This window comes from Dromaius novaehollandiae, chromosome 1 (assembly GCF_036370855.1).
Source record: "Dromaius novaehollandiae isolate bDroNov1 chromosome 1, bDroNov1.hap1, whole genome shotgun sequence".
In the NCBI taxonomy this organism is placed as follows: Eukaryota; Metazoa; Chordata; class Aves; order Casuariiformes; family Dromaiidae; genus Dromaius; species Dromaius novaehollandiae.
In genome coordinates this window covers 215,236,486-215,257,178 of record NC_088098.1, presented here as the reverse complement: position 1 = coordinate 215,257,178, position 20,693 = coordinate 215,236,486, and the positions used below count along the sequence as shown (strand labels likewise).

The following is a 20,693-nucleotide window of genomic DNA, read 5'->3' as shown; positions in this document are numbered from 1 at the left end:
CCACTGCAACGGAGCCCTGTAAGATGGTGGCCAGGCTGCAAGCACCTTCATTTCAGCATGACGAACCGTGCTCCTGCTTGCCTGGGAGCGGTTGTCAGGGAGGTTGCCAGGGAGGCTGACATCAGACATCCCTTCCCTATAGATTACTGTGCACAGCAGCACAATCAGTTCCTAATCTGCAAACGAGACGGGAGAGCACCCAGAGGAAGCCCCGGAGGGTGCTTTGCGTCACTGGCCTGGGTTGCCTAGCACTGCTGGGACCGTGGAGAGGGGGCACCAGCTCTGGGGGCTTGGTGGCTTTTTACCCCTGAGTGGCTTATTTGAGAACCAAACACTGCTGAGGGCTTAGCAGAGGAGAAGCCGTGGCAATGGCAGCCAAGGCAGGAGAGCTCAAGGTGCCTTTCATCCGAGATGACCATCTGACACGGTGCATGCGGCTGAGAGTCCAGAGCCTACATCAGAAAAAGGAGAAGCCGCAGGATGGGGAGAAGCTGCTGCGTCCCAACGAGCACATCTACCGAGTGGATTTCATCCAGCAGCACAACTTGCGCTTCCTCCGCTGGGAGATCCAGCTGGAGAAAACTGGGAAGGTCACAGTGACCGGTACTTCCCAGCATTGGACTCCTGATCTCACCCACCTTATGAACCGGCAACTGCTGGAGCCAGCAGGCATCTTCTGGAAAAAGCCAGGGGCCAAGGAGGTGGAGTGCAATGAAGCAGATGCCCAGGAATTTGGGGAGCGACTGGTGGAGTTAGCCAAGATCCGCAAGGTGATGTATTTCCTCCTGACTTTTACTGACGGCCTTGAACCAGCTCAGCTGAAGGGCTCTGTCGTGTTTAAAGCCTGATATCCTCTTGCTCAGCCCACCTTGCTCCAGCTATGTTTTTGTCTTCATTTTTCTTTCTCTTAGTTCAGTTCTTGGTCGTTTTTGTGTAGTTCTTCGTCAAGGGACGACATTGCAAAAAGGTGTCGAACAGCCTCACAGCACTTCTGGAGATGCCTTCCCCACCTTCCCCCTTTGAAACTTTCCCCTAACATGCTGTCCTCTATCTGAATGACAGGGAAGAGGGGGAACAGGCCATGAGGGCTTGTTACTGTAATCGCCTGGAGCATAGAACTGCATGCTTGTGCATTTAGCAGGGAAAGAGCAGGTCTAACTGCCAGGATCTTGCTGGCTTGGAAACGATGAGGCTGCCCTGACCCCTCCAGCCATGGCACCTGGATATCAAAAGCCTAGTGTAAAAATCAGAAATTTCCACACTGGAAACAGGAGAGGCGACCTAGAGGGAGCACTGGCTTCAAGTTTCCAGCCTAGACATCCAAAAGCGGGGCTCGTGAGAGATGCCGTGCTTGTCCTTGTGAAGATGATGAGTGCTTGCAAGTTGCCGCGACTCCAGCTGCGACTGTGGCTGCTCGGTGTCTCTGAAGACCAGGTCCCTGGGTTGTTCACGTTGCCGTGAAGTTGAAGTACCTTCTGACATGCCGTGTTCTGCAGATTGCAAACCAGCTGGACAAACCAGCTCAAGGAGGTTGGAATCCCCTTTTCCTGGCAGCTGTGAGTGGTTCTTGCTGGGGGTCGGTGTGGGGAGTTGTACTCCAGCCTGTTGCTCACCTTGTGCTGCCTGGAGATTTTTGGTACTGAGATGGGTTAGAGCAGGCATCCGTCTGTTTGCAGTGCCGGGCAAATGAGACAGCAGCTCTGAGCAGGCTGTAGGTCTGAGCGAGTGATGAGTCCCCTGCAGCAGACACAATTTGTGCATTGTTAAGGCCTTAAAGCACCCAGGAATATATTTATTCTTAAGCATTTGTAGAAAGCTGCGATGTTGCAGAGCACTTAGCAGACCACAGAGCAAGAACCTTCCTCTGCTGTCCCCAGAAGGCAGTGTCTACTGAACCCCCCCAAATGCCTGTTCTCAGGCAGGACGCTGTGTCTGGGTGTCCGGAGCAGTGGAGCAGGGAGCCACTGTCTTTGGAAGTTAGCAGCATGAGGGTGTTTTGTGCCTGGCTTGTTCCTGGGAATAAATCACTAACTTTGGACATCCCCTTTTCCTCCACCAGGAAGTGGAAGGTACTTTGGTGAAGCTGCTTGTTAGGATTGTACCCAAGTGTGGGTGAGGATCCCTCAAGGTACGGACAGTGGTTTTAATGGGCTGTGTATGGAGAAGGCAGTGAAGGGAAACCAGGACGAGGTCCCTTCATTCCCATGGCCTACTGACTTGCATGGACCACCCCAGAGAGTTGTCTGACCTCTTCTTCAGCTCCTCCAGAGACGCAAACTACGTGCCTTCCCCAGCCTGCTTGTAGTGTATAAAATGATATGCACAAGCTGTGCCAGGCAGAGAGGGGAAGGCAAGCAGGAAGATCGACTACTTACTGGAGTGATGGTGGGAGCTTTGAGTCTTGCCCACAGACAAAGCTCAGCAAGCGTCGAGTCATACAGCCATGCGTGGGCACTGCTGGAGGAGTTAATGTCTGTCTTCATTCAGAGCCCAAGAAATGCAGGACTCAGTGAACAGAGAGAAAAGTGGATCCATTCCTGCTTGGCCATAACATGGACTCACTTGGGGCCAAACTCGGTTCTCGTATCCCGGCATATTTTCCCACAGAAGATCTCTCTGAGTACATCCCAGGGCAGATCTCCTGACTACAAATGTTTGATCCAATAGCAGGAATTGCTGTCAACCTCCAAAAGGTTTTTTGCATGCCAGGTCTCACAAAGACATTGCTATGTTGCTGGTTGCTTGGATAGAGTTCCTTCTGCAAGTACCTTGGTGGGTATTGATGTACCACATTCAATAAAAGCCTAATCAACAGGGTTCCCCTTAAGGACCGAGGCTGTGCATGTCTTCTTGATGCCTTTTTTTGGAAACTGCACCAATTCTGAACACAATAAAGCAGAACCCACCATTTTTCAAGTCACTTGTGGCATTTTTGAGTGCTTTTCTTCCTAGTAACAGTAAAATAGAGGATAAAATTAACATTATCCTCTTTTCTTTTGGTGTGAAAGGCTTAGCAGAGCATTTAGCCATTCATGTGGTTTGTGGAGAGGGTTTTGAAGCTGGGCAGAGGAGAGGTAATGTTCCTCAGGTGTATCTCACCTGTCTGTCAGAGCTGGGGGTGGAAAGTGAGTGGGGCACTGCTATTTCTCTCTCCAACAGGGGAGCTGAGTGACTTTATACCAGAAATTCTCCCTATGCACTGTCAGCATCATGTAAAGGCTTTTAGATACATCACCTTATCCCAGCTCCTAGGGGAATTTCATCCCAGTTTGTATGTGTGGTTCAGCAGATGATTGGCACAGTCTGTGTGCCCCCCTCCCCTTCCTGAGTTGGCAAGTTCCCAGCGGAAGAGCCCTTGCTTGGAGGAATCAGCATCCAGCAGTCCCTGTTTCCTCCTGGGGCCATTTCTCCAGGGTCAGAGATACCTTTTCTCTTAATTAAGCAGTCTTAAGAAAAATAAGAAAAGCCTTAAACTAACTTAGGGAAATGTTACAAATTAGATCTGGAACTTCATATTTCTGGGCCCCCTACTTACCTTTCTCTGAGCCCTTTCTCTGTCCCAGGAAAGTGTGTTACAGCTCCAGATTTTGACAGCCCCTATGCAAAAAGCAGCACAGTTGTGTGAATGAGGAGATCTTGTTTGCACTGCCTCAGCATCAAACAGCCAAGTTGAGTCCTGGATACCTTGGGATCCTGGGATGGGTTGTCCAGGGCGTTGATCACCAGTGTCCAGTGAGGAGGAATGGAAATGTCGGGGATGATTCCTGGGAGTGGGTGGGAGCTGTGGATCTCTGGAAGGGATCTGAGCTCCAGCACACTGCTGGGATCAGTAGATGTGCCCAAGGTTAATCCTTTAGGTAACACAGAGGCCCACACCATGTCTGGTCACAGGCAGGAGTCGTGATGCCGGGCAGCAGTCATGCTGTATGCCTTGAAGTGTGACTGTCCTGAGGATGGTGTCCTCATAAGCACCACATCCAGAGCTTCCACCTCTCCCCTACCGTGCCAGGACAGCCATCCATGGTCACAGACACCTGGGCCAGGGAGCCAAGCAGCGGAGTGATCCATGGGCCTGGACAGGTTGCCTGGGGACAGCAAGTTTCTTCCACTGTGATGCTGAGGAGGGAGGCAGAGTTGCTTCCTTCTGTTGCCCTCTGAACTCCCACAGTTGAACACCCACCCTCAGACTCAGGATGAGATGTACAGCTGTAAATAACCATTTCCCTTCAGGTTTGCCCCCTTTCAATATGTTTAAACAAATACTGCTGCACCTTTACTAGCATTTTCCCTCCATGGCCCCTTTAACATGAATCTGTTGAATCTGTCAGTGCCTGCTGCTCCCCCTCTCTGCTGCCACTTGCTTGTTGGTAATGGGCTGGTGGAGGTAGTGTTTGCCTCATTGCTTGACCACGAGCTCTGTTCCCATCAGGCTTTATCTACAGCACAGAGACTTTGCTGCAAGCCCACTTGGCTTTGCAAGCTGAAGCCATTCAGCAAAAATTGCCTCTAGCTTAGCAGAGGAGGGCAAACTGGGTTTCAGATAGTCTGTTTGGACTATGAGCTCTAGAGTCCGGGATGGTCCCTCTAGGAGACCGAGGACACGCAGCATGGCAGAGAGCTTGCTCAGGGCCTCTCTGCTGCATAACACTAATAATTAATGAGTAAGTGCAAAAGCAGCAGCCCTGAGGTCCCGTCACCAACAGTGCCCTTTGTGCTATCCACATCCTCTCTCTCATGGGTGCTGGATCAAGGCATCCTCAGCACTTCACTACAATGCAGGGAGACCTATGGGAGGAAGGTGATGTATCAGCTCACACCTTGCTCTCTTTCCCCTTGGGTCAGTGTCTAAGCATGTAGATAAGCTCCAGTCCCTGGATCCTGCTCTGTGTGAAGGCAGATCGCAGGTCCTGCTGCCTTTGGTGGCAGAGGGTGTTTCAGCACTGTCCCCAAATGAAGGGACAGAGCAGGAGCGGTGGGGAGCCAGTATCTCCTGCCACCCTGATGGTAATGGCAAGAACCAGCCAGCTGGAAACACTAGCTACAAGCTCTGGCTGAGAAGCTGCTGCTAATCAATGCCGTAATCATTTCTAAGCCCACATTAATAGTGAGTTGATTAACACGATGGTCCTCTATGACAATTCATTAGCATGAGCTCCAGTCAGGAGGGGATCGATGGGGCGGATGGAGGGCTGTCTGATCCTTCCCTGGCAATGTCCCAGAGGGAGTCTGGCACATCTTTATTAGCACTCTTGGAAATCACCAAACCCTCCAAAAGCATCTCTTTTTCATGGCTGTCTGCTCTGCCTCTATTGATCCAGACAACTCAAGAACGCCAATTAGCTCACAGGGGATGGAGCTAATGGCATCATTAATATTTCAATGTCCTTCATTCCTAGGAGTGGTAAAAGCCCTGGACTGGATCATTTCTGGTAGCTGAGGAATCGGGAGGTTCTGCAGAAAGAGGGCTGAGTGCAGGTTATGACTTTGAGACCAAAAGCAGCCAAAGCAAAGGATAAGGCTTGGGCAGCTAGACAAGGGCCAAGGCCCAGTGCAGGCTCACCATGTCCTGGGGACTTTCTGAAGAGCCTCTTTTCATGCAATATAGCTGTGTCCTATCTTATCCTAGACCCTCAGAAAGGAAGCTAGTTGGAGCAGAGGAGGGGACCGAGCTAACAAATCTGTAGTGTGCATGACCAGCGACCCTGTGATGGAGATCTCATTTTCTCCCACTTGTATTTAGTAGAGTAGATGTACAAAGGGAGGTGTTCCATGTTCATTACCCAAGAGCAGGTGATGAATGCAACACGTGCTCTTGGGCCAGTCTGGTCACACCAGGATCAAGCAAGACGATCAAGGAAGATGATTTTTACCCTTTTGACAATAAAATACTCAAATATGTGATCATAAGAACAGCTATCCCAAGGCAGACAAAGGAACACTCTGTAGCAGTAGGCAGCAGCAGATGTCTAGGGTAAAATTATAAAACGCAGGACAAAAATGAAGTTTTCATGGGAACAAGGCTGTGAGAGATCCTATCCTCCATCCTCCAAGACAGGACGAAGGCTAAACTGTTCTGAGAGATGTTAATCTAGTCTGCTTTGGAAGAACCAACCCCAGAATACGGCCCAGAGGGGCTGTAAACCACTCCATCCCCCTCATAGTCTTCCTTGGTTTTCATATTCTCTGCATTAGTTCCAGGATGAGAATGACACCCAGGAAGAGAAATAATCTGGGTGCATGTCTCCCCTCTGTCTTCTCCCCACAGGTGATCCCGGACTGGAAGGAGCAGGAGTGGAACCCTGAGAAACCTGAGAGCTACGCGGGGATTTTTCACTTCCAGTTCTGGCGCTTCGGTCAATGGCTGGATGTGGTGATAGATGACCGCCTGCCTACACTCCATAATCAGCTCATCTACTGCCATTCCAACTCCAAGAACGAGTTCTGGTGCGCCTTGGTGGAGAAAGCCTATGCCAAGTAGGTACCTGGGCAGAAGGAAGAGTCCAGTGACTGCTGTTAGCTCTGGAAGGCAGTGGGGCCCTGCAGTTTGCAGAGCAAACTAGGACATGGGCACCCCAGGAGTTGCTCTCTGTGCATACCATCAGTTGGTTGGCATCACTGGGTAATGGGTCCAGTGACAAAATGCTGTAAGCTCCCAGGTGTCTGATGGCATATAGGAGTTGCAGGTGTTTAGTGCGGAGTGTGGCTGACTGCTTTGTGAAGTGTCAGAGCTGGTGCTGGTACGAGGAGGCAATGGGAATCTCTGTTCTCCTATATGAGCTGAGGATGTCTCTTTTTTTTTGCCATGGATGCACTAGTTTTCTAGGTTAGAAGCAGACTTTTGGGAGAGTGCCCCATTGAGAGTCCCTCAGAATACTAGCCAAAGGCTATTCGTGAATATGGTCTCCGTATCCAACCTCATCTCTTCTCCTTTCTGTGTATAGAGTCTGGTCAAAAACTGGAGCTTATGGTTCTAGGCCATGTTAGCCTCAAATGCAGCCCAAAACCTCATAAGAACTGACATTCGTATGACGTCATCTTGTCAAAACAACAGCTCTCATGGGGATGAATGGAGCATATCTCAGACAGACAGAAACTGAAAAAAAAAGAAAAGCCTTCACAAGCCTTAATTTGCCCTCAAGGTAGACTATCCTCTAGCTACTCTTTGGCTGAAATAACAGCTATACCAGTGATTTTGAGCTCCCTTTTCTTTGCCCTGTGACAGCAAGGGTGCTGCAAGCAGCAGAGGTACTACTTCTTCACCATGTTTTGCTTTTTGCTCTCCCCATCTGCTGAATGACTTCCAACAAATGTCTGTTCTCTCAGCTGTCCCAGGAACTGTCCCAGACCCCTTAAAACGTCAAGCCAGTGCTGTTGTTCTATCCCTCTTGCCCTCTTTCAGGTTATCAGGCTGTTACGAGGCCCTGGATGGAGGCAACACAGCTGATGCCCTGGTAGACTTTACTGGTGGGGTCTCTGAACCTATTGACCTGACCGAAGGGGACTACATTGCTGATGAAGCCAAGCGGAACCTCCTCTTTGAGCGCGTGTTGAAGGTGCACAACCGGGGAGGCCTCATCAGCTGCTCCATCAAAGTAAGCAATGTTGTCTGTACGGTCACGGGTCTCCTTGGAGGCAGCCTGACGGTCCTGTTGGCTGGGCCCCCTGCACATGTGGTGTAAAGTCCATCTGCACCTCCAGCTGCTCAGGGCCCCGCAGATAAAGCTGGAGCTGCTTTTGCATTTGGCTGCTGTTTTATGGGATGTCTCATCACATGATAATCCCCCAAAAGACAGTTTTCTTCTGCTGGAGTCACACTCTGAAGACACTCCGCAGGGGGTGGAAGCTGTGTGACCAGATATGGATGTTCTCATTGCAGATGGTCCACATCAGAGCTCATCAAAGGGAAGGGAATAGGGATTTTAGGATGCAGTTCATTCTACCCTACTGGAGACACCTAAAATAAGTCAGATGAATTGTGCATAGGGGTTCCTACTTGTTTCTGTGGATGATAAAGGGAATCAAGCCTGCATACCAAGCCTGTTTATTTCTCACTGCTATGTCCAAGATCCCAGACTCATCCCACCAGCCTTTAAATGCTAGGAAAGGATTCACTTCCAGAGTAAGGCATTTAGATGTCTGCATGTGGACATCTCCACAACACTGGGTGCCTGACCTCCCAGTATAACCGGTAGGATTAGCTGTATTGATTGACAGTGTGTGAGCTTGGAGATCTCATGCAGCAAGTGAAGGCCAGAAAGGATCTAGCATCTAAAATGACACATGATACTTATGCTTAGGCAACTGACTATCTCTCCCTGAGCAACAGTGCTTTCCTTTTTGTCTCAGAAAAATCCACAGGGAAATTTGAGCTCTCTTTTGTCCCAGTCCCTGCCAAGTAGCTGCCCTCCCTACAGCCAAGCTAGAGAGCTTTATGAAAGCAAAAGCTGAAATTTAAAGCTGCATCCAGAGCGCAAGCAAAGGCACTCACAACCTTCCTGGTGTGAACATCATCTGTGTCCCCTTGCCCAGGCTACGTCGGCAGCAGACATGGAGGCCCGCCTGGCCTGTGGGCTGGTAAAGGGACATGCGTATGCAGTGACGGATGTACGGAAGGTCCGCCTGGGGCATGGCCTGCTCTCCTTCTTCAAGTCAGAGAAGCTGGACATGATCCGCATGCGCAACCCATGGGGTGAGCGGGAGTGGAACGGCCCTTGGAGTGACACGTGAGTAGGGCAAGCAACATCATTGCCTGATTTTGGTGGAGAAGGTTGGGCTAAAGCAAGCCCTGAGGTGTGAGACAGTTTGGGTACATCCACTGCAGTAGGATACCATTGTATGGGCAGTTGTGGGATACTGCTTCAACCCATGACCTAGCCCTGCTATTTTACAAGGTAGTTGCAGTTCTTGCATTGGGGTCCCTGGAGGGGAGCAAGAGGACAGCTGGGCTTGCCAAGCTTTCTTTGTGTCATTGAGGCTCTGGTGGGTGTTGTGGTGAAATCGTCAGCATTTTCATAGGCGATGAAGGATGGTTGTAGCTCAGGTTTCTGGTCTCAATCCTATTCCAATCAAAAAGCACCCAGCAGAGTAGGCGTCTGGCACCACTGACTGCTGTGGTGTCTGGACATGGGGTGGGGAACCAAGAGCCAGAGCCTTTGCCCAGAATCACAGAAGTTGTGACAGCACCAGCCAAGCAGAATCTGGCTGAGCTGGGTTCAGCTACAGTGGTCAGGAAGAAAGTTAAAGCTCAAAGTCATGCCACATTCCCCCCATCTTTAGAAAAAGGCGCGAACAAGAGCAGTGCAGAGATTGGGTTAGTTTGTGCCATCCCTGGAGACAAGCCTGTACCCCTTTCTCTGTCCTGAAGGCCTGTTGCGTGGCATGAGCTTTATGTAAGCCTCGTGCCCTTGACAGATCTGCTTAGGCCAAGTGGCCTCTTGAACTCCTGTGTGTCCCCGTGCCCTCACAGTAATGATCCTGCACTCTTCCCACAGCTCCGAGGAGTGGCAGAAAGTGAGCAAAAGCGAGAGAGAGAAGATGGGGATGACGGTGGAAGATGATGGAGAGTTCTGGTGAGTCCCTGCTGGGTTTCTCACCAATGGCCATGTCAAGAAAGTCCTCCCACCCCACAAGGGGTCAGAATCATTTCCATTAAACCAGTTATCTAGAGCAAAGAGCCATCCAAACCCTGGAATCTTTAGTGAAACATTTTCCTTGAGCCCATGGTTATTAGCTTTGGATGGTTGTGATCCCTTTTACTAGGGCACTGGAAATGTCCTGTGCCAATGGTATGAACGTGCTGAACGTACCAGACTCACGGGTACACATTTCCATGCAAGCTGTACCCATGTGTGGAGGAAGGGCCACCACTCTGCCCCTCCCACTCCAAAAACATATGGTGCTATTACTTGAACCGAAGGAGTGGTGTTCACTGCGTTCATGCAAAAACGTATCTCCATCCCTTTTTTTGGTCATCCACCATCAGAGATTACCCCTGCATGGTCTCTGCATAGCAGGTAATCAAGAAATTCCCTGCAGCATACTTCCCAGAGGAAAAAAACAGTACAACCCAGCTCTGTCCTTTGCTGTCTTAGGATGACCTTTGAAGACTTCTGCAAATACTTCACAGACATCATCAAGTGCCGTCTCATCAACACGTCCTACCTGAGCATCCACAAGACCTGGGAGGAGGCCGTGCTACACGGGGCATGGACAAGAAGTGAAGACCCCTTGAAGAACCGCTGTGGGGGCTGCATCAACCACAAGGACACCTTTCTGCAAAACCCTCAAGTAAGTCACAGAGCAGAGGGCCTTCTGGAGCCCTCACACATGTTTCCAGGGCTTTAAGTCTCCTACAGTGACTTAGAAGGCCAAAACAGCTACCAGACCCGATGCTACCTCTGTCCTAGTAAATTAAATGTGCCCAGGACCATTCTCTGGCTGAGACCTCAGGCACAGCATGACCAGCATCCAGACCAACTCTCTTAACCTTATCCCTGTTAACAGAGAAACTGCATCCAAGTGCTTAGTGTAGAGAGCCTCTGGCACAAGCAAACTCCAAACTGTGCCATGACGTAGTCTGGGAGAGTGTTAGCTGGTGTCAGTCAACTAGAACCAGAAACCATTTCCAGCAATTTAGATGTCTAAATGATCAAATTCCAGTTCCTTTGTCCAAAGGCACTGTTATATTTACTAGGACAGATGTAGCCTATTGGGACATTTCTTCTAACTGGGCTTTTTGAGAAGGCCTTGTCCTGGAGCTAATCTCCTGGAACAAGCTCTTCTGTCCTGCTCTGAACTAGGATTCTCAGTAACATGTGAGACAAGTTCCTTTTAGCCCTTCATCTAAGTAGATGGAGGACAGTCTGGTCCATTGTAGAAGCTGTCGTCAAGAATGTGGGAGGGTTGTCCTCTGCTCCCAGCTGTGTGTTAGCCTTCCTATGCTTCTTAGGTCTCTGTTAGCATCAGTCCCTCCTTCCATGCCTTTGATGGAACTTGTGGCAGACTGCAAGGGGTGAAATGCTCTGATACTAGACCGCATCCAGACTCCTTGGAACCTGCAGGGCAATTCAGCCACCAGCCCTGGATTTGCCAGTCTTTTCTAAGACAAACCAAAGGGGCCTCTGGCTTGGTAAGATGGTGCCAAGCCCCAAGGGCAGTGGGTGCAGGCTCTCAGTGCTGGAACTGAAGCCAGGTTGTCCTTGCAGTGAGGTGGGTGGGGAGAAGCTGAGGTTAACTCCACTGTGTGTCCACCCCACCCATGCCCAGTGCACCTGTCTTAGTAGAATGCCTCCCTTACCTTCCTCCCTTTGCTTCTAGTACGTGTTTGATGTGAAGAAGGCAGAAGATGAAGTACTGATCTCCATCCAGCAGAAGCCGAAAAGGACCAGCCGCAAAGAGGGCAAAGGAGAGAACTTGGCCATAGGCTTTGATATCCATAAGGTAAACTTTGGATCCTTCACGCTGGCCTGAATCCCCGCAGTAGATGTGCTAGAGGTGGAGTGATACCCCTGTCCTGCATGACAACTGGTATCATGCATTTAATCATTACGCTGGTTGTCTGTTGGGTACCTTCAGCCCAGCCTGCAATCCTTCAAGTGATGGTGAAGAGGCAGGTACATAAAGACTGTGTCTGAAGGAGGTTGTGGAGAATGGACAAATGTTCCCGCTCCTCTTGATAAAAAACAGTTAGACCATCGGGGTGAGGTAGAAGGATGGGCAAGAACAGGCGTCAGCTCCTGACACCTGCCTGGGTCAGGTACAGCAGTGGGTTGTGCTCCGGGGCATCCTTGCACAGGGGCTGTAGCTCTTCTCTCCTCTCTGCCTGTCTCTGAGCACAGGTTCCACCTTGCACCCAAAAACCCTCCCCAGGTTCACACTTCCTTCAACTGATACAATCCCAAGAAAGGATTACAATATTCTTTACCGCACCACAGTTTGAGATGAGAAACTTGTGGTGGAAAAAGATTCCTGTTCATTCACATTGAATGAGATTCTTTACAAACCTGGAGTGTGAAATCATTTGAGCACAATAAGTAACATGAATACATTGCTGCCTAGTATAATCACGTCTGACATTGGAGGCTGCAAAGGTGGGGAAAAGACTGACCCTCCGTCCAGCCTCTTCAGTGTAAGAGAGATTTCAGAAATGGACAGTGACAGTGCAGGCAGATTTTCCCTGCTAAAAGCAATAGTTAGTCTGTTATCTCCAAGTGTTGAAATCCACTAGACTGATCCTTTTCTGTTGCTTGCTGGGACCCTGTTGTCAGGTGGGGATGTAACAGTGAACAAGTCTCTGAGCCAACAGAGGTGGGAGAGCCACGTCCAAGCTTGTTCTCCATCCGGCTCAGTTGGGATGGTTGTGCTGGTTCTCTGAACTCCAGCTATCCCAATTCTTTGGGATCAGTCCTTGCAGGCTGGCCCCCCAAGTTGGATACCAGTATGTTGGCCTTCAACAGCATCCTGCTGATGGTCACACTGTGGTCTCCGCTCAGGTTGAGCTGAACAGGAACTACCGGATGCACACCCTGCAGCAGAAAGTGGCCAGCTCCATTTACATCAACTCCCGCAGCGTCTTCCTGAGGACGGACCTGAAGGAAGGCCGTTACGTCATCATCCCTACCACCTTCGACCCTGGTCATGTAGGCGAGTTCCTTCTCAGGGTGTTCACAGATGTGCCTTCGGATTGCCGGTAAGGAGCACCAATGATGGTGGGGAGGAACTAGTCATTTGGAGAGATCCCTGTGCTTTGGACATATGCTTGTTCTGTTTGGGATTGGTCATAGTCTTGCCTAGAGCTGCCGTTTGACTTCCTTTAAAGTGTGGCCAAGAGACTGGGCAGCTTTACAGCTCTGACCACAGACGTGCAGAGGAGCTCCCACCCTGCTTCCCAGCATGATTTGGTAGAACACCCCTCACTCCAGGATGAGAAGGAACTTGGAGGGGGGCGCAGAACCTGGCAGGGGATGGTGCATAGTCCTTCCCTCCCACTAGAGCAAACTCTCAGGCCTGCCCATCGGGTAAGGATGAGCACCTCACAAAGGCAGCACATTTCTCCCCGGCAGAGAACTGACCCTGGATGAGCCTCCACACACCTGCTGGAGCGGGATGTGTGGCTATCCGCAAGTGGTGTCCCAGATCCACGTCCTTGCTGCAGCTGGGCTCAAGAATCAGGACACCCAAGGAGGTACAACTTTTCTGTTTGTTTTCTGGTCCCAGAGGAGATGGTTTTTCAGTGGGAAAAGACATGGGAGATTTCATGAGATGGGAGATGGTTGGGATTTATTTTGTCCTCAGATACTCCTTCATTGAAGGTGTCTGGCTGTTGGAGGAGAAGGGCCATGAACTATCAAACTCCTTGCTGTGGACATGATCTGGGAGCTGTTACATTTAAGCTGTTTTCTAGGGTTCTTAGGAGACACTCCCACAACTTCACCAAAGCTAATGACAGTGGTCCTGTAAAGATCTAGGTTTTCCTGCTAAGTAGAAGCAGTTTTAGAAGTCCAAAATCTTACATAAAAGCTTTTTAACAAGAAGGACAGAGAAGCAATGGAATAAGGTGATGTGTGATGGGGAAGGCTTCATCACTGGAAGCTGAACTATTGGTGGGGGATAGGTCAAGTTGAGCTTGCTGTGGGATGGCGTGGGTCAAGGAGCTCTGCCTTTATTTTCTGAGTCCTGCTCCACACAGCTCTTCGGAGCCACTCTGAGATGATTTCAGCTACTGCCAGCACAGCACACTGCTTGTCTCCTTCCGCCTCAGTCTCTAAAGATTCATCTTTATGGTCCATGCTCTGACGCAATTTTGACAGACAACACTTTTCTTGCATGAAAGATATCTGTACCATGCTGACCCTGTGTCCTGCAGCCATACAGAAGCTCATGGCAAGAGCTCCACGTTCAGTCCTCCTGGGGCATCTGGACCAAGCAACCCAGTGCTTGTGATGACTTGCAGTGGAAGATCATTGGAGTAGGGGTGGAAGGTCTAGACATTGTGATTAGAGAAGCAAATGCCTCTCCACAATGGGAATGGACCATCCCATAGCTTTTCTTCCCTCTTCTGAGCCAAGTATATGGGTCTGAATGTGGCAAGAATTTTCCAAGCAAAATTAGACAAATTTAAAATTAAAAAAATCAAAACTTAAATTTAAAAATGTGAATTAAAATTTTAATTTAAATATATATATCTAAATATTTTAATCCAAGCCTTGTTAGCTATGCAGCATGTCACTGGAGCTCTGGAGGTAATGAGCACATACTAGCCCAATTTCCTTCCTTATCAGATGCCACAAAGGGAGTCCTCCATTCCTGTCTGGTGTTTGAAGGGGCGAATCTTCCCCTGGGTAGGTTGATTTTTCTCAGGTTACCCTCAATAGCTCAGTGTACCTGTAACAGTGCAGGGAGATCTGTAGCCAGAGGTCTCTGAACTCTTCACAGAAACAAGCTCTATCTTTCTCTCCTACAGACAGGGATATGTCTAGATCCTGGTGCCATAAAACATGTTTTCAGGAAAATGCTCCCAGGAATGGCTTTTCCCAGCTGTATTCCAGCTGTTCAGCTCCCACTGCCAGCAGCCTGCTGGTTTGGTGGTTTCCAGGGCAATTGCATCTCTCCCATCTCCCAGCCCCGTCCTTTCAGACTACTTTGGAAGTAGTGTTTTACAGACTGGAATTTGGCTCCAGATGGTGGAATATGAGGATTTCATTGGACATCCCAAAAGACAAGACTGGTTTGGAAAAACAGCTGCGAAATCCGGCAGCTGTGTCTCACCAGGGGAGCCACGGACATTGCAAGCAGAAAGTGAGGAGGTGGTCTGGCAATCAGAAAGGAGGTTATTAAGTCCCTGGCCTCCAGAAAGGGGTTATTTGTTCCTCCTTATTCCCATGCTGCCCTTGGACATGAAAACACATCCACCTGGTCTGTGTTTCCGTCATGTCCACTAAAGCCCACAATGAGAAAATGCAGTCTGGCAATTAAATTCCCACAGCAATAACTCATTCTCTACTGAAATTCCCAGAACCTGCACTTGCTTTTTAAAGGGGAAGTACTGACTAATGGAAGCTCAGGTAACTTCCAGCCATGGTCTGATAGTCTCTGAACTATCATGAACTTTTTGATAGATACCCATCTTCTGTGGTGAGGTATGGAGGAACTGCTGCATGGGACCTCTGGAAAAGGTCTGAGGAATTACCGCAGTTACAACAAAGCATGAATTCTCTTTTCTCTCCCCAGGAGCAGACCCTTACGTGATCATAAAGTGTGAAGGGGAAAAGGTTCGCTCGCCAGTGAATAAAAACACAGTGGCTCCAGAATTTGATGTGAAAGGTCTCTTCTACCGCAAGAAGCCAGGACAACCTATCATTGTTCAGGTACTTGACAGGCGAGCAGTCATCTGAGGAGTCAAGAGCCTGCCTCACTCAGACCTCCCTGTCCACCCTTTCTTTGCACTCGCCCCCCTCCACAGCAGGACCATTTCCCATGGCTGAGCACGGTCAATCCACGTAGCTTAGCCAGTTACCACTGCAGCTGAGCACCAAGAACTGGCGAGTGCATGTCCTTAGCCCCTCAGTTGCAGAGTGAAACCCACATGCTTCAACCACCTCCACAGCTCCAGCTCAGAACGTGCCCCCAGTAACCTCATCTCTTCCCCGGTACAGGAAGGTTGGCTGCAAGGAACTGCCCTCGTGTCTATTTTGTTTCCCCAGATCTGGAACCACAACTTAATAAGTGATGAGTTCTTGGGCCAAGTGGTGCTCACGGGGGAACCCAATGACCAGCAGTCAGTGCACACACTGCATCTCCAGGACAAGGGGAACAGGAGATCGAATGATCTTCCCGGAACCATCGCTGTGAGGCTGCTCAGCAGTAACATCCTCACCAATGTCTAAATACTCAAGGACTCTTCTTCTGGTGCCACCTATGTATATTTATACATATATATATACATACTCACACACATATATATATACACACGGAGCATATATACCATCTGTAAGTGTATATGAACTATGCATGCATTCCACTCAACAGAGCCAATCTTGTGTTTTCGATGTTCAAAAAATGGTGCCTTTTGGGGGAACCGAAACAATTCTTTGGCTTGCATCTTCTACAGCCCACGCCGCTGACGTGTCCCGTGGGATCGTTGTGGGCATGCTGTGTCTTCTGACAGCCAGAGCAGGATGCCATGGTGCTGTTTGTTTACATGGGGCTGGCACGCACGTGCCACCACGCACACGCGTGGCCACCGCGGTCCCACCAGGCACTTCTCTGCACCCTCAGTATGTCTGCTTAACTTTAGACTAGTGTGCAGAAAGTCATTTCCAGTGAACTGCCGCTCAATTGCTTATCTGCAGAGGCACCTCAGGAAAAGAGATGGCCAAGAGCAAAAATGGACTGAGGCTTTTGGATGTTTTCTGGGTATGGGTTTACACACAGCAACTGGAAAGAAAAAGCACCAGGACATTCCCACATTCCCAAATCCCAATCAACAGGGCCAAAGCTATCCTGCAAGACTAAAGCTATCCAACAAGACTAAAGGCTCCATCATTTTATGGACCAGATGTCTCACGCGAGTCCTGTTCAGCCCCACACCTCTCTGAAGGTACAAAGCCACCAACAGACAGCTGGACAACTGTTCTCCAGGGTCAGGTTTTGAGTTGCTCTGGTCTCCTGCATGTGCCACCACTGCCTTGGTGCCTGCTGTCGCCATTGCTGCATGCGGTCCCCATCCCTACAGATCGAACCCAGCCTTTCGCCGAGTGGGACAGAGATGCCAGAGCTCCATGGCCAGGGTGGATTGTCACAGGCACGAGTCTGCTAGGGACATTGAGCGTTCAGAAGGATATTGGTTACTCTGAAGGCCAGAGCGGCAGGTCCAGGGAATGGGGAGCTTGGGCTGACTGGGCTTGACCTTTACCACTGCATACGTATTTCCAGTGCATCATTTCTCTGTGCCTCGCTTTCACAAATTCTTTTAAAAACAGTGGTATGTTAGTTTGCGCTAAAGGAGAGAAGAGGAGCACTGCTCCCAATGCAGCCTGAAAACGCTGGGCATATTTAATTAATACCAGTGTCCATCTTTCACTTTCAATTTCTGACCTATTGGCCTGGAGAATTGGCTGCACTGGACTAGATGCAGTCTCACAAGCACAGCCCCAGTGCATCTTCGGGGACTGAGCACAGTCCTCCTGTATCTAGGGCCGCGCTCTGTGCCTTGCTTGCGATGAATACTGGGTTTATCCTGCTTATTCCACTGGGTGGCAGAATCTGGCTTCTTTTAAAACCATCCCAGATAAGGAAAACCGCAGACCCTTGGCTGTCCTTCCGATAGCTGGTCAAGGCAGGTTTCAAGGCATTTTTATTTTGTTGTTTAGGGTTTGGGTTTTTTTTTTTTTTAATGTGCCTTTAAAAATCGTGCAAGTTAAGGGAATTTCTGTCAGATGTAAATGATTTTATATGAACCAAATCTTCTGCAGTCACCTGCATACAAAGGGAAGGGAATACACATGACGTAATGCTTCCTGCAAAAAGCGGTACAAGGCAATCTCAGTAAATTCTTGCCTAAGCAGAATTTGTCTGCAAGGACAGGTGAACATGCATGCCTTCTTTTATCATAGAGAGCAGGGTTTCTGTCTGTCCTACTAAATGTCAATGTTTGTGCTGTATAAGGCTGTTTTGTTTTTTTTTTTTAATTCCATACAGATCTGCTAAGTCTGTAACATGATCAGTTGTTCTACAAAATCAAGTTAGCTGCCAGTTCAATTTTTGGTGCATCAGGAAGGGTACAGTACAACTTAATCGATTTTTGCAGGTTCCCCTTTCCTTATCTTCGGAGTTTAGGTGTTCATCTCTTGTGGGTACGAATTAGGTTGTTGACCAAATTGCTCATTTTCTTAGGTCTTGTTTTACATGACTCAGAGGCAGGCAGTGGCCCACACGATGCTCTCTCCGCCTACCAATTTTTCCTGGCTTATGCTGAGCGCCTTCTGACTCCTGTTGCCATCACTGCGACCTGGATCAGTTTGGCAGCTTTCAGAACTGGCTCAGATGCACTCGGTTTGGTTAAACAATGTCTTGACCCCTCCCAAGGTCAGATCAAATCCTTGAATTTGGGCAGCCCTCTGATTCAGAATTATTTTGATTTGATCCCATTGCTGGGGGGGGGGGGGGGGTCAGCACTGAAAATAACTGGGAGCAGCACTGAGGGGCCAAAACCAATGTTTCTGATTTATGGATCAGGGACCCTGTCTTAGGAGAAGACCTCACAGTCTCATGTTCACAGTGAGAGGTATGAGGGAATGTACTGCCTAAAAATACCTCACCTGGGAGGGAGAAGAGCTATTTAGGTAAGGCAGAACGTCACAGGAAGGAATGAGAATACACCAGCCACAAATACTTTTAAGCTGGAAGTAGACGTGTTCTCATCACTGGTACAGGGAAGTTTTGAAGCTCCCTCCCAGCTCTTCCAGCTGCCTTTACAGAGGAGCTGCTGGGGTGAGGGGCAACGTGGGGAGATGCTGTGATGGTAGGGGATGGGGCACCCTCAACAGAAGGGATCTTGTGAGCAGCCATACCGTGAGCATCCCTGGTCTGGCAGGCTGTGAGTTGACCTCAGGGGCGATTGCTAATTCCAGCTGAAGCTTTTCCTGCTTTGAGGGCATTTTTAAGTCTCATTCTCCTGTGATTTCTCTGCATTTAATAGCAGGCTCACACTGCAACCTTTTCCTCAGTCAATGCACAAACAATCTCTGGTGCCAACCCAGCTGCCCAATTTATGAATCTTTGAGAAATCTGAACCTCTGAGAGCTTTGCTGCCTAGCAAATTGAGCTGAAATCAATCTAAACAGCTACAGTGACAGGGATCAGTGATGCACCATCATAGGCAGGTGGGTGTAGCCAGTGTGCCTGCATTATCCCTGTTTTCTCAGGAAATCAGGCTATCGATAGCTTCAGCAAGCTAGAGCCATTTGGCCAAGGAGAGCCCTTACTCTTGTCAAGCAGCACCTTAATCCCCGAGGAACCGTGCTGAAGCTTACTGAGGAGTGGGATTCTCCAACAACAGTGGCCAGTCTCCTTCCTTCTTACAGAGAATCAAGCCATAATGAGAGGAAGGGCAGCTTTTTAGTAGCCCTTTTTTATAAAAAAAATCATATTATATCAGGACCAAAATGTCTTAATAATAGTTTTGTTCTTTTTTTCTCCTCATTTTTTTCTTTTTAAAAGGAAAGCTTTAAGTTAGAGCAGAAGCCTTCTTTCCCCCTTCATTTCCAAGAGAATAACAAAAATTGCCTGTGTTGCATTTTTTTATGTCTTGTTTTTAAAGCAGGCTGGGGAAGGCAGTTATTGAAATGCTGTTGCTAATGTTGATGTCTTTTCTATTTCAATTAAGCAAACAAATATTCAAGTCTTTATATGTGAAGGAAGGGAGGGTCCAATTATCACTCTCCGGTCCCCCCTAGATGGTGTAGGACATGTCTCTGATTTATTGCCTGTTTCTTTTGTTAATCATTTCATTAGTCACGAGAAACCTTTCATTACACGTTGTTAAATCTGTTTTGTGACATGTGCATGTTAAAACAGGCTGTCAACATGTCTTCATCTCCAAAGGCACTGAAGTGTCACGCTGCACAAGATCAGAGAGTGGTCCAAACAGAAAGCCAACACTGTACAGCTGTAAACCTGTATAATAAATGAATTGTGTATATTTTATTCAGACTCCATCCCTTTAAACTGCTGTGTTCTTCCAGAAAGCTTTCGATGGACACAAGACAGCTCTGCAGAGCCCTTTCATTACTTGATTCAGTAAACTCCATTCGAATGATTTTCTCTGTGGACTTTGAGGCTGTGGCAAGGTAGATTGCATGAAGGTTTCATGCAAGGTTACACTCACGTGTTCACTCACCATGGGGCAAAGCCACGGGAGGAAAAGGGTAGCCTCCTCTGGGTGTAAACCCTGTGCATCCCATACCTCAAAGTAGCCACACCACAGTTGCATGCTGTTCTCCAGCTACCAAATCCTCCCTCCTGGGGAAGGAGAACTGGCAAGGATGGGGACACCAGCAACAGGCACCAGGAATAGGTGCAGGGGAGCTGGCCTGGATGGCAGGGGAGGTAACGCACTTATTTGTCTCACAAACCATGGTGGGAAGGATGTCTGAGCCAGCCATGTGCAGCGATAGCTCCTGCAAAAGAAGGGATGTTCTGGTCTCTCTCTGGAGACCCCATCTGCTAGAGCAGTCATCCTTGAGGGAACTTGGTTCTTCCCGTCTCACCATGCTTGGAAAGAGCTCTGCAGTAAGTATGCCTCTGCCCCCGGGATTCTCCAGCCCTGCTGGCTCCAGGGTTGTATTCCCCTCTTCTTCTTCCAGCTCCATGATCTGTCTGTATGTGAGGTGTTTCTGGTACAGAGAAGCTGCGCTCATCTACAGCCTGTCCTCAGGATCTCCAGAGCAGGCAAAAGCCATCCAGAAAGAGCCGTTTTAATTGTGGGGTAGAGGCACCTTTCCAGCTCCTCCTGCTCTTGGGATCATACCCTGGAACAAAGTTTGTGCCCAAACCTTTAGAAGGAGATAGAGAAAGGTGCATTCTCCTTCTCTGCCTCCATCACTTAAATAGCTTGAAGGACAATTCGTCCAAAAAGAGCCCTTACTTGCCAGCAGGAGACATCTCAGCCTCCTGAACTTCCGATTTCTCCCCTG

The 20,693-nt window shown here is 49.0% G+C and overlaps 2 protein-coding genes across 2 annotated transcripts in view; both read left to right on the top strand.

The window, feature by feature from the left end:
• Window positions 1–17,736, top strand: part of CAPN5 (calpain 5) — a 62,997-nt gene extending 45,261 nt beyond the window's left edge. The window contains exons 4-13 of the mRNA XM_064505208.1: window positions 6,266–6,474; window positions 7,400–7,592; window positions 8,530–8,723; window positions 9,492–9,569; window positions 10,092–10,287; window positions 11,317–11,439; window positions 12,492–12,688; window positions 13,062–13,183; window positions 15,229–15,365; window positions 15,702–17,736. Of these exons, the coding sequence (XP_064361278.1) occupies window positions 6,266–6,474; window positions 7,400–7,592; window positions 8,530–8,723; window positions 9,492–9,569; window positions 10,092–10,287; window positions 11,317–11,439; window positions 12,492–12,688; window positions 13,062–13,183; window positions 15,229–15,365; window positions 15,702–15,884 (1,632 nt within the window). The 3' untranslated portion in view covers window positions 15,885–17,736. The remainder of the gene's footprint in view (window positions 1–6,265; window positions 6,475–7,399; window positions 7,593–8,529; window positions 8,724–9,491; window positions 9,570–10,091; window positions 10,288–11,316; window positions 11,440–12,491; window positions 12,689–13,061; window positions 13,184–15,228; window positions 15,366–15,701) is intronic.
• Window positions 369–1,016, top strand: OMP (olfactory marker protein). The gene has a single exon (XM_026097959.2). It carries the CDS (start codon window positions 369–371, stop codon window positions 846–848), a length of 480 nt encoding a protein of 159 aa, XP_025953744.2. The 3' UTR covers window positions 849–1,016.
• Window positions 17,737–20,693: the final 2,957 nt, after the last annotated feature.

What these genes read in the sequence shown, in the direction of transcription:
- OMP (XM_026097959.2), top strand. Translation starts at nt 369, where the DNA reads ATGGCAGCCAAGGCAGGAGAGCTCAAGGTGCCTTTCATCCGAGATGAC.